The sequence below is a fragment of the Podarcis raffonei genome, chromosome 4 (assembly GCF_027172205.1).
Source record: "Podarcis raffonei isolate rPodRaf1 chromosome 4, rPodRaf1.pri, whole genome shotgun sequence".
NCBI classification, from domain to species: domain Eukaryota; kingdom Metazoa; phylum Chordata; class Lepidosauria; order Squamata; family Lacertidae; genus Podarcis; species Podarcis raffonei.
In genome coordinates this window covers 226023-238525 of record NC_070605.1, presented here as the reverse complement: position 1 = coordinate 238525, position 12503 = coordinate 226023, and the positions used below count along the sequence as shown (strand labels likewise).

The 12503-nt window shown below is 60.0% G+C and overlaps 1 protein-coding gene across 1 annotated transcript; it reads right to left on the bottom strand.

Annotated features, from left to right (window-relative positions):
- Positions 1-3205: 3205 nt before the first annotated feature.
- On the bottom strand, positions 3206-10821 carry HPX (hemopexin). The gene is made up of 10 exons (XM_053384923.1): positions 10474-10821; positions 10144-10226; positions 9567-9647; positions 8998-9140; positions 8540-8693; positions 6326-6538; positions 5357-5473; positions 4998-5128; positions 4125-4269; positions 3206-3580 (listed from the first exon to the last, which is right to left on the bottom strand). Exons 1-10 carry the CDS (start codon positions 10536-10538, stop codon positions 3279-3281), a joined length of 1434 nt encoding a protein of 477 aa, XP_053240898.1. The 5' UTR covers positions 10539-10821; the 3' UTR covers positions 3206-3278.
- Between the last annotated feature and the right edge of the window lie 1682 nt (positions 10822-12503).

Below are 12503 nucleotides of genomic sequence, written 5' to 3'. Positions count from 1 at the left end.
ATCAGGCCAGCCCCCCAGGGCATTTCCCCCTCCCTCCCAGCTCTTGTGGGGCTGGAGCACAAGGCCAGGCTGAGAAATATGTGAGGCGTCTGTCTCTCTCTTTAGGAGGCCATGCCCAGCTGGGGAGCCCCACTTAATCTGGGGAGCTTGTACCCAAGCCTCCACCTGGGTTCAAGGGCCTTCCTGCCCTCCCCCCCTCTGACTAGCGGCATTCAGAGGTAGACTGCCTCGGGCCTTGGAAGCTCCCTTTAGCAAGTTCCCTAGGAACCATCGTTTGTAAAGGGTGCTGGGAATTGTAGCTCTGTGCAGGGGGCAGTTCCCAGAGTTATTTGGGCAGAGGGTGGGTGTGCCAACAGTCCTCCTCCTTCACAGATTTCAGCCCCGAAGCCAGAGGCTCACCCGCCTGGCCTCTGCTGCTGCAGGGGCTGAGAAAGGCTTCACGGCAGCCCTGCCCAACGCGGCGCCCTCTGAGCATTTCAGACTACAACTCCCAACAGTCTGAGCCATCGCAGCCGGATGATGCAGTGGCTGTTGGGAGTTGCCAGCCCAGAGCATGTGAAGAGTGCCTGGTTGGCCAAGGCTGCCTTAGGACTTGGCCTCAAAGACTCCAAGGCGCCTTCTCCTTCCTTGGACCAGGGATTCTCTGAGCATGCGCAGTGGGGGTGCGAGAGGGTAGTGGCTCGCTGCTCTTCTCTGACTCGCAATACATTAGCACAGGCATAGGCAAACTCCAGCCCTCCAGATGTTTTTGAGACTACAATTCCCATCATCCCTGACCACTAGTCCTGTTAGCTAGGGATGATGGGAATTGTAGTTCCAAAACATCTGAAGGGCTGGAGTTTGCCTATGCCTGCAAAAGCCTAATGTCCTCTACCGGGACAGAGATTGGGGTCCCAGCCTCCCCCTTCCTAAAAAAAGGGAAAGTCCTTCGTCATGCAGCACATGGTTAGACTGTGGAACTCCCTCCCACAGGAGTCAATGATGGGAGAGAGCTATTGGATGACTCGGCTCTGCCTCCCCGTGGCTGGGAATCGCAAGTGGGGAAGGGGCTCCCGTAAGGGGCATCTGGCAGGCAACTGGGGGGGGGGCTCTCCTTCCGTGGAGGCTTTTAGCCAGAGGTTGAACGGTGGCTCTCCTGACGCAGATGCCCTGCAGGCAGGGGTTAGACTAGATGACCCCAGGTCCCTTTCAGTGATAGGCCTGGCCCCGATCCCCTCTTGCCGGCCTCCCTGACCCGCGTCTCTCTCTCTCTCTCCCTCCCTTGCAGGCTCCCGTCCCCGCCTGCGGATGGCGCTCTTCTCGCAGTGCCTGGAGCCCACGGGCTTCCTGCAGTCGCTGCGCTCCCTGGCGCTGGGCGCGGCGTCGCTGCTGCGGGGCTCGGCGACCCCGGAGGAGGCGGCCTTCGTCCGCCGCGAGCTGGCGCTGCTGGAGCGCGACCTGGCCGCCGGGCCGGGGCTGGCGCTGGACGGCGCGGGCGAGCTGGGCGCCTGCGAGGACGGCGTGTCGGTGGCCTTCGAGCAGCTGGCTCTGGCGGCGCGCGCGTCCGGCACGGCGTCGGCGGCGCGCGAGGCCGAGCTCTTCGTGGCCGCGTGCGCGCGCGAGAAGCTGGAGCGGCGCCTGCTGGCCGCCTGGCGGCGCGTGCAGGGCTGCGGGGTGGCGGCGGCGCAGCGCCCGGTGCTGGAGCGCGCCGTCGAGGCGCACCGGCCGCGGAGGCCCCAGATGGCGGGCGTGTGCCAGAAGCTGAACGCGCTGCTGGGCGCCGGGCTGCTGTGCCTGCTGTGCCAGGCGGGCCTCACCCAGCGCGACCCGGCGCTGCTGCTGGCCGCCTGGGAGGAGCGCGTGGGCGCCGCGCACCGGCGCATGAAGGAGGCGCTGGCCGCCTGCGCCCGCTACTTCCCCGAGCAGGCGCGGGAAGACGTCGAGCGGGCGCTGGCCGAGGTGCCCGCGGCGGGGGCGGCCCAGCTGGCATCCAGCGTCCTGCGCAGGCTGGAGGAGAACTACGACTGGCTGCGCTGGGCGGTGATGGCCTGGCAGGAGGGCGGCGGCGGCGAGGAGGAGGAGGTGCTGGCGCAGGGCAGCTTCGTGGCCGGCCGCGCCCCGGGGGGCCTGCACGTGGTGGCCTGCTATGGGGAGAGCCCCGGCGCCCTCGACCGCGCCCGCACCCACCAGCTGATCGGCGAGCTGGAGTGGAAGCTGCCCAACCCGCCCCCCGAGGTCTACGCCAGCCTGGAGGCCGAGCCCGCGCGAGCCGCCGGCTACCTGGCCCGCCGCCTGCTGCAGAAGCTGGCCGAGGGCCTGGGGCCCGGAGTCACCCTCCTGGTGGTGCCCGGCAAGCTGGAGATGAAGAGCAGCTTCCCGCAGGCCGCCAGCCTCCGCCACGAGTACCGCCACCGCCTGGCCTCGGGCACCGTCTGCATCTTCGGCTGAGCCCCGCGGAGCGGCCTTGGGGAAGCCCCGAATAAAAGGTCCTTTTGCTACGCCCAGCCTGGTCTCTTGCACCCTCCGCACTGACACTGAAACTGGGTCCAGCCGTATTGCCTGCACTGACTGGCAGCAGCAGCAGCACCCCAGGGGTCTCTGCCGGCCCTTCCTGGCGATGCCACCGTTCAGGATTGAACCCGGGACCCTCCCCTGCCCAGAGACAATCCTGACCTGGCTGCTCTCTCGGCTCAGGGGACTCAGCACCCAGCAGCTGAGGGTCTTTCCAGAGTGGGGGGTGGGATTCAGGCACATTCCCACAAATGCAGGTTGCCCTGGGAGGGAGGGGGGCATCTCTGGCACAGGAACCCGACTTGACCCAGAGGAAGGTGAGAGGTGGATGGGAAAGGGAGGGGCAACTCTTGCTGGGATCAAGATGCAGCAACACGTCCCCTGGAAGCCCCTCAGCCCCTCCAATTCCAGGGCAGGGGAGACCCAAGAGATCAGCTGTAGGCCCCCCCAAAAACACACAGGCAGAGGCTGAGCACCAGGCAGAGGCTTTTATTGGGTGCAGGTGGGTCAGGGCTCCTGGGGGGGAGGGGGGGAGCTGGTGGGTCACCTCAGGGCAGGAAGAGGCCCTGAATCAGAATCTATTATTACAGTCACAGACCAGTTCCGGGTCACTTACAATATCAGGAAAATCATAAAACACAACAGGTATACACTGAATTGCAATTGGGTATGACAGAGACAATTCAGATATAGCAGCAGTTTAAAAAATATATTGATCACTAAGATAGAACCTACAATTATCATTTAAAACCTTAATCATTTTGGTAGTACAGCTTGTTCCCTGAGTTTTATGGCAGTCGCACAGAGGAAGGGGCCCTGCTATTCATGCCTGGGGAGCGGGGTGTGGGGGCCCCCTTGCCCCTTCCCATGGGGCACCAGAAAACCTCCGCAGCCGTGTTCTGGGCAGGCACGGGCCCCAGGGCCCCCAGGAGATGGTCCACACTCCTATAGTGGTAGAAGTCGGGCCCCTGGAAAAGGAAGACCCCCTGGGCGGTGCAGAAGGCGCTGTCCACGTGGGGGTGGGGGGTGGCCAGCGCTGGGCCTGGCAGGCGGGGGCTCCTCTGCAGCTCCACCAGCTTCATGGAGTTTCCTGGGGGAGGAATCAGGTCAGGCCCCCGGTGCCTGCAGAGCCCCAACCCTCTCCTCTCTGCCCCCCCCCCAACCACGCAAGGCCGTTCTGGGCCTCTGGAGGAAGAAGACCCCCCCTCGCCTGGCCAGAGACCCCACCCAGAAGTGAGTGGCCATCTCCTGCCCACAGACGCGGCTGTGCCTGCCTGCATGTGAGAAAGCAGCCCGCCTGGGACTCCTGCCGGGCAGCGGGCTGGATGACCCCTGGAGGCCCCTTCCAACTCAGCCATTCCAGGATTCCCAGGCCTGGGGGGCTCAGCGGCTCTTGCTTGCCTCGAAAGGAGTCCCCTGGAAGCTGCCTGACGCAAGGGAGACCGCTACTCCATCTCCTTCAGTGCTGTCTGCACAGGCTGGCAGCTGCTTCCCAGGCTTTCAGGCCAAAGCCTTTCCTATTCATATGTGGGGAGCTACGGCCCTCTTTCCTGGCACTGAGCACCCCCCGCAATGCACCTGGTCTAAGCACCTCCCGCTTTGCAGAATGAGGCCCTCCCCGCCCTTCCAAATACCTTGAAAGACGTAGAGGTGGCTAGAATGAGGGCAGGTGAAGGCCGCATCCGCGCCCGGCAGCCCCAGCTCCTCCTGCAGAGGCCGGGGGTAGCCCTCCACGCGGCTGTAGCCAGAGCCGGCCCGGAAGATGGTGACCTCAGAGCCCTGCAGGCGAGAGCAGGAGGGGGAAGCCGCCAGTCCCACAGGGTGGGGGGACCCGGCCGCCTCCCAGCCCCTCAGGCACCTTCCGCCTTCTGGCTCAGCTGAAGGCCTCTGACTAAGGCCAGCTGCAGGGAATGGCAGGCAGGGAAAGCGGCTGTTGCCTGGCAGGGGTGGGACAGAGGACCTTTGGGGGTCCCTGCCAACTCTTCAGTGATTCTGTGCTGAGCTGGGGTCCCCCTCGGGGGGCTTCCCATAATGGCTGCTGTGGGGGCAGGCTGCACTGGGTGGGCCCCCTTTGGCCTCAACCAACAGCTGGGCTTTTCTGGGGGGGCGTTTCATTGAACAAAAGGGCCCCCCCAAAGCACAGCTGCCTTTTCGTTCCCCAGTTGCTCCACGGGGGTGTCCATTTTTGAGCCTCCCTATGGGAAGTGTGGTGGCAGATGGTGGGAAGAGATGGGCAGGGGCCAGAGGCTTAATACTTAGGGGGGCACCTGCCTTCTGGTGGGCAAAGGAAGAAGAATCCCTTTGTAGAGGTTCATTCACCCTATGAGAGGTTAGAGACCCCCCTTGAGAGTCCATGGCTCCCTCGGACCTCTTAGGCTACGTCTTCTGGCCAGACCCACAGGTGGGGGACAGAGCCGACCCCCTGCCCTCTCCCAGGGCTGACACCCATTCCCATATTCCTCCTGACAGCGGAGGTGTATCTCCACCCCCCCAGCTGTCCCCCATACCTGGATCAGGTAGAATTTGTCCTCCCAGCTGAAGGCAGCGTCCACGTCCCCCTCCAGGCCCTTCCAGGTGTGGCTGAGAGGCCAGGCATGCCAGCCATCGCGCCAGGAATCCACGCGGAGATACTGCCCCCCTGCCAGGAGGGGAAATGAAGGGGGGCTTCATGCCTCCAGCTCCCTGGGGTGGGTGGGCAGCCGGCCACCATTTGGGTTCCAGCTGAGGGTCTCCAAACTCCCCGGGGCTACGAGAGTGGAAGGGGAGCCCTCTCAGCTTGGCCCAGCCCCCTCCTCTGCCCGCTTCCAGTGACAGTGAGCCCCCCTCTTGCCCCCCCCATCATGCCAGGGTGTCCCCGCTTGCTCACCACGGAAGGCATAGATGCGCCCTGAGTCGTCCGAGGAGAAGGCTTGGAAGGGCTCCGCGCTGCAGGGGTCCATGGCTGCCCTGAGGGTGGCATTGCCCTTCGCCTCGTGCCCGTGGCCTGCCAGGGGAAGCAATGCAGAGAGAGGAGCTGAGAACAGAAACTCTCCTGGAAACTCTTCCTAAGCCCGGGGGGGGGGGATTGGGGCCCTGAGAAACAGCTCTGTCCATGGGCAAAAACAGCTCCTGAATCTGAGTGCCCCAGACCCACAGCCGGTGCCCCAGAAGGGCAAAGGCTGCCCCGCTGATCCCCCACCACAAGTGAGACAGTATCCTTGTCTGAAGCCACACACCCCCATCTTCATCCATGCGCAATTTGGCCTGTTCCCCTGAGGGTTGTTTGATGGGGGGGGGCTTGCAGATGCCACCCACCCCGAATTTGGACTGTGAGCAAGTTGGCCCAGGGAGAAGCAGCCACAGGTCTCTTGTGCCGCCCCCTATGCCAAGGCCTTGGAGTTGGGCTCCAGAGGGGGTCCCCGCTGAGCTTGGCCCATGCAGCCTCCCCACCCTGGCCTACGGGCCACCCAGCTGGCTGGGCTGCCACAAGCTGCCAGGCTGAGTGGGCATCCCAGGGCAGCTGTTCCTTGCCCACAGGCCCTGTGCAGCTGCCACTCTGCCCTGTGGAAATGCCACCCGGGGAGAAGGGTGCCCAGGCGCCCTGGTCTCCCTAAACCACAGCTCCTCGCAGCCACCTTTGGCTTCTGTGGACTCTGGCACAGCACATCTTGAGGGGGGGTTGCTTCTGGCACCCCCTGATTCCCTCCTTGCCATTTCTTCGTATGCAAGACTCTCCCTGACCAGCCCCACAGGGTCAGGAGGCTCAGTGGGGTTTGCGCCTGCTGGCTTGTGGGGGGATAGATGTTCCCTTCTCAGAGCGCCCCAGACGCAGCCGCAGGGATGTGGGGGAGCTCACCTCTTCCTGGGCAGCGCATGAAGTAGTCCCTGGCATCCCGCGGGTACTTGGGGGGCACCTCGCCCGTGACGGGGTCGAAGCGCAAGAACTGGATGCCCTGGAAGCAGTAATAGCGCTCCAGCCAGCGCACGGCGGAGGAGCAGTTGGCCACGGCCGGCCAGGAGCGCTGCTTCACCATCCCGGTGGCCAAGTCGTAGGAGAGGACCAGGGGGCCTGCGGGAGACAGAGCAGGGAAGGGGGGGCAGCGGCTGCCACCTCCATGCAAGTCGGGCAGAAAGAGAGTCCTAGAATTGCTGAGTTGGAAGGGATTCCCAAGGGGCATCTAGTCCAACCCCCTGCAGTGCCCTAGTGCCCTGGTTCCCCATCCAATGCGAAACCAGACCGGACCCTGCTTAGCTTTGCAAATGTGCCAGCAGTTCTACGGCTGAACCACTAGGAGGCACTTGTGCTCGGGTCCCGTGTTGAGCATCTGGCTGGCAGCTGCGAGAAGAGGGTGCTGGGCACCCTTTGGCCTGATCCAGCCACAGGCCGGCTCCCCTTCTGTCCGCTGGTCTCTCCACTGAAGGTGCCTCTGCATCCTCCTCCCTCGCTGAACTACATCTCCCAAGATCCTCCTGGGGGAAGCTGCAACAGCCAGAGGGGCGCAGCTTTGGGGAGGAGTTCTTCCCCCCTTGCCCTCCTGCCTGGGGGGCTGGAGGAGCCTCTGGCCTGGAGTTTCAGGGGGATGTTCTGGGTGTTGCAGGAATTTATGTATAGGTTGGGGGGGTTGCCCCTCCAGCAGACATCATGCACATGCAGCCCACCACCAAAATCAGCACAATCACTTTTGTGACTTGTCCCCACAAAACACTTCATCACAGTTTCTACCTATCTATTCAAAGGGCCTTTGCTGCACAATACCAAATGTAAGAATTCACTGATCAATGCATCTATGTACAGGCTCACTGGGAAAACTTCAGAAATTCCTATAGACATGTGAGCTCAGCTCCTCAGCAGCCCCTCTGCCTGAGGGATAATTCCTGGCATCCTGATACCTGAGTGCCAGACAGGTAGCCTGAAATATACTCAGAGTCGCAAAGTGATTTCATGCTCTTTATTCAGCTCATAGTGGTGAGGAGGAATGAATGGAAGTCCCCTCAAAGTATCTGCTTTATATACATTATTTACACAATGGGCTGCACATGATTGGCTAATTCCGGAATTCTACTGTAAGCCAATCAGGTTGTGGATTCACTTCTATCTGGAGCATGATTGGGTAGTTCCTGCCAACCAATCATACTGCTGCATTGTTCTAGGACCAATCAGACTGCTGCCTTTTGGATCCTATTGTTCTAGGACCAATCAGACTGCTGCCTTTTGGATCCTATTGTTCTAGGACCAATCAGACTGCTGCAGTTTGGATCCTATTCAACTCAGTACATAACATAGCCATTCCAGAAATAACAAACCCAGATGAAGACAAAAGGGTGTGATGAACTTGGCTGGGAAACAAGGAAATGTAAAGATCTCTCGTTTCACTCGATGGGTGTTTGGTGGAGGGCAAGGGGAACCATGGGGCAGGGTCCAGGATGCTCAGATTCCTGCCACCAGACCTCCCCTTTCATGATGTATGAGTGATGTATGCGTTATGTAGCTTGGGTGCATGTAACATGGGGAATAGCAGCTAATAAAAGTTTGGGGGCTCTTTTGTTTGGGGCTTCCATCTTGTTCCACCTGGTGTCAGGTGGGAGTCCTGTTGCGACAGTCTTCAATCAAGACCAAGCCGACTGGCTGCTGTTTTGCTCTGCTATTCCTGACTGGTGTCCTTGTTTTTTGTCCAAGGGAGACTCAGATTTCTCCGTTAACATGGGAGGCGGCTGGCCAGAGTGAGCTCTGTCCTATTGCAATAGCTATAATCTACGCTAGTCCCTAAATCCAGAGCTGGACTTGAAAAGAGTTTCCTTGGCTCTGTGGATTGTTCAGAAGGTGCTAGTTCCTCACCTGGGTGACCAACAAGGTGGCGCAGAGGTGAATTCTCCCCATGCTGGGAGGCGCATGGCCCTCTGTTGGTGGGGGGGGCCTTGAGCCAAGATTCTTGCATTGCAGGGGTTGGACTAGAGGACCCCCGGGCTCCCTTCCCCCGCTAGGACCCTCTGCTTCCACCCCCTTCTTCCCAGGGGCATCTGGGCCACCCCCTTAGCCCCTCAACCCCACCAGAGACACGATCCAGCTCACCCTTGAAGAAGAGGACGGTGGCGGCCGCACACTCCTTGGGGTGACACTCCACAGCGGCATCCAGGTGCCCAGGCACCCCTCTGAACTCTTCCTCGATGCGCCGGGGGAAGCCGGGCCTCAGCTTGCCCTGGGCATAAGCCCAGACCCACAGGCCCTGCAGGGAGACCAGGGCACACCATCTCAGCCAAGGACCACAGGGCGCAAAAGATGGCTGCCCCACCATCTCCCTTCCCCATGGGTGGGGCAGCTCAGTGGGAGAGAGAGGCCACTCACCCCACTTGCCTCCCCATCCTGCCCCTGGCAGCCCCCAGTCCCCACAGCACTGGGGTGCCCCACACCTTCCCCTCCAGGGCACAGAAGGACCCCTGGCTGGAAGGGCCCTCCTGCCTTGCAGATCTGCTGCCCCAGGGAAGCTTAGGGGTTCTTTGGTTGGGGGGAGTCACCCCCTGGCTCCCCACCTGGAAGAGGTAGACGTTGTCGTGGGCGGCCGGCTGGTCCAGGTGGTGGATCCTCAAGGCGGTGTCGAGGGGGCCCTGGATCTGGGGCCAGGAGGCGTTGAGGGGCTCGGCCGGCCCACTGAAGCCCTTCCAGACCACGTCCCCTGGGGAGGAAGGGGGGGCTCAGGGAGAGGCACCGGCCGGGGGGCCCAGCTGAGCCCCCAGGGGGCTGACTTAGCTTCAGCAGCCCCCCGGAAAGCATCCCGAGGTCAGCATCCTGACCTTCCTGGGCCACATCTCACAGAGACCTCCCCATAGCAGCCCCTTGGCTACGCACCCAGCCCCCTCCTCACACCATGGGAAGAAAGGGGGGGGTGAAGGCCGTGGTGGAGCTTCAAGGGGGGCAGAGAGCAGACGGGGGTGTGGCTGGTGCGCATCCTGTGAGTGTGGAGCACCGCCTGCGGGGCCACCCGGGGGGGGCAGCCGTGATGGCCCCCCACCGGGATCATGCTGCTGGGGGTGGTGTGCTGCCCCCGCACCCTGTTCCTCCGTCAGTGGGTGCAGGGAGACGGTTGCGAGATGCAGGCTACCTTTGAAGAATAGCATGTTGCCTCTCTCGTCCAGCGTGATGGCGTCAAAGCCTTCCTCGTTGGCACAGCGCCTGGTGGTCTCTGGAAGAAGCAGAGAACATCGCGATAGATCACCAGTGAACCATGGCGACACACCAATATCTCACGAGGTCTGAGATAAGGATGGGGCTATGGGGAGGCCTGGCTGGCTGCATGGTTTCCCCCACATTGTGATTTTTGCATAGCGCACACAAACACATCATTATTCGCGATATATCGCCAGGTCAAAAACTATAAAAGCAGAATCACAATATGGACTTCAAACCAGTTTGGGATCATATATTGACCCAGCCCTGTGCCCCCAGAAGGGAGAAAAATGCCAAAATGTACTCTCAGAAGGTGGTGGGCACTGCCAGTGCCTGTCAGAGGCTTTATCTGGCTGTGATTCCCACCCTTGATGACCCCAAGGTCCCTCCCAGCCTTGCAGTTCTTTGATTTCATGCAGCCCACCCTGGCTGGGAGGGGGGAGACAGAAGGGGGTGCCCAGAGCAAAGGAGGAGCAGGACCTCTGGAGAAGGTGCCCATTGGCAAAGCCCACCTGTGTCGTTGAGCGGAGGCTGTGAGGCCGAGTGGTGCCAGCTGCTGCCGCCGGTGCCATTGAACTTGCTGCTCCCGTGACCCCTGCCAAACAGAAAGCCCCCGTTGCCACCTGGCCGTGGGTCTTGCAGCCGCCCTGGGGGCCCGGCAGGGATGCTCTGGCGGAATGAGCCCCCTGCCGGGGTCAAGACACAGCCCCGGCCTCAGGTCAGCTCCCGCAAGAGGCCATGGGGGGGGTCTAGGGAGAGAAGACCCCCGCAGCAGAGCCACCCCCTCCTCTCCTTGGTCCCACTGGACCCCCCAGAGCCCCTGCCCCATTCCAGGCACTCACAGGGGGTGGGCCAGGGCCAGGGCCAGGGCCCAGCTCAGGCAAAGGGCTCCCAAGGGGCTGCGCATGATGTGCTCCAGTCCACAGCAGCAGAGCCCCGAGGCCAGGCCCTCTCACCTCTTATATCAGCAGAGAGGAGGGATTTCCCAACCCAGGAGAGTTGCACAATCCGCACTCACCACCGTTAACTCTTTCCGCAAAAGGCCTTTGGGGCAGAGGCTGCCTTTGGGGCACTGAGGGGGGGAGAAGGAGGGAGGCTTACGGAAAAAGGAGTGGGGCTCCTGCCCATTCCAGAGACGTGGGGGAGGGCAAATGTCCGGCATTGACCTATGGCCGGCCCAAAACAAATACACAACTTTTTTTTCACATATGGCAAGATTTTAGTTTCTTATTCCAATGCCAAGGCACCTGATCCCTCAGTGCCATCTGCTTGTGCAAGTCTGCCTGGCTCATTTAAGATGAGAGAGAACCTTTCTTCTCACTAATGACGGAACTCACAGGTGGATAATCCTTTTATTTTTATAAATATTTATTATTCGCAACGGGAATCTTAGTATGAGTTAATGCTGTGTTACGCCTTTGGAGCTGGGCTGGGTACCGCCTAGGTTTTGAGCTTCAAGCCCCACGGACAGGGTCAGCTGCAAAGAAACCAAGGCACCTATGAATACATGGTCCTGTTGCAGCATGTTTGTTTGGGGGGGTCAGGCTAGATGACACCCGGCTCCCCACCCAGACTGGGCAGCAAATAAATTAATGTGCAGGCAGCCTCAGTCACCCAGATGGGAAATCTCAGAAAGATCTGCATTCTAGTTTTTAAAATAAAAAAAATCCTTCCAGCAGCACCTTAGAGACCAACTAAGTTTGTTATTGATATGAACTTTCATGAAGAAGTGTGCATGCACACGAAAGCTCATACCACGAACATACTTAGTTGGTCTCTAAGGTGCTGCTGGAAGGATTTTTTTTATTTTGTTTCAACTACGGCAGACCAACACGGCTACCTACCTGTAACTAAAACTAGTTTTTAAAAACTCTTCCTTCCTGGCTTAAAGAAATCATTCAAGGCAGCGCCTCCATCACTTCGCTCCAGGCACAAATAAATCTTCCTTGTTGACTTCAACTGTACATTGCAATGCCTTTTGATAATGGCAGAAACTGAAAAGCTTCCCAGATTTGTAACGGACGGCTGTGAGGTCTCTGGAGCTGAACTGGAAAATATGGAAGGGAAGATGTTGACTTTGACGGGGACTGAGTCTCCTACAAGCAAACTCTCAGCAGAGTCAAGTGTGTCAGAACAACTCTCTTCTCTCGAGGAGACATGTCAGTAGGGGAGGCTCTTCGCGAAGGGGCAGGTGTGGGGCTGGCGAAGGTGTGGGGCTGGGAAAGTGCTCCCACAGGACACCCCAGAAGGCACCAGAGCAAAGGCACCCTCTTGCCATGGGAGCCCCGTGTGGGGCGAGGACTGGAAGAGAGACATTTGGCTTCCCTGGGATCCTCTGGATAAATGAATGTCGAATGGAAGGTATGTTCTGGCCGCTGTTCATTTCAAAGCTGTGTCACAAACTGGACTGAATCAAGGAATCAGCTTCCCATGCAAAAATGGCCTTCACCCGATGGAAGGAAGAGAAAGCCTCGGCCGGTCAAAGAGAAGGAGCCCCATCCTCCACGATGGCCACCTTCTGCTTCCTCCTGGCTTGGCTCTTCAGCATCAAGTACATTTCCGAGCACAAGTCAAAGTGTTGGGGCTGACCTGTAAAGCCCTAAATGGCTTCGGTCCAGTATATCTGAAGGAGCGTCTCCACCCCCATTGTTCTGCCTGGACACTGAGGTCCAGCGCCGAGGGCCTTCTGGCGGTTCCCTCCCTGCGAGAAGCAAAGCTACAGGGAACCAGGCAGAGGGCCTTTTTGGTGGTGGCACCCGCCCTGTGGAATGCCCTCCCATCAGATGTCAAAGAGAACAACTACTACCTAACATTTAGAAGACATCTGAAGGCAGCCCTGTTTAGGGAAGTTTTTAATGTGTGGCACTTTAAT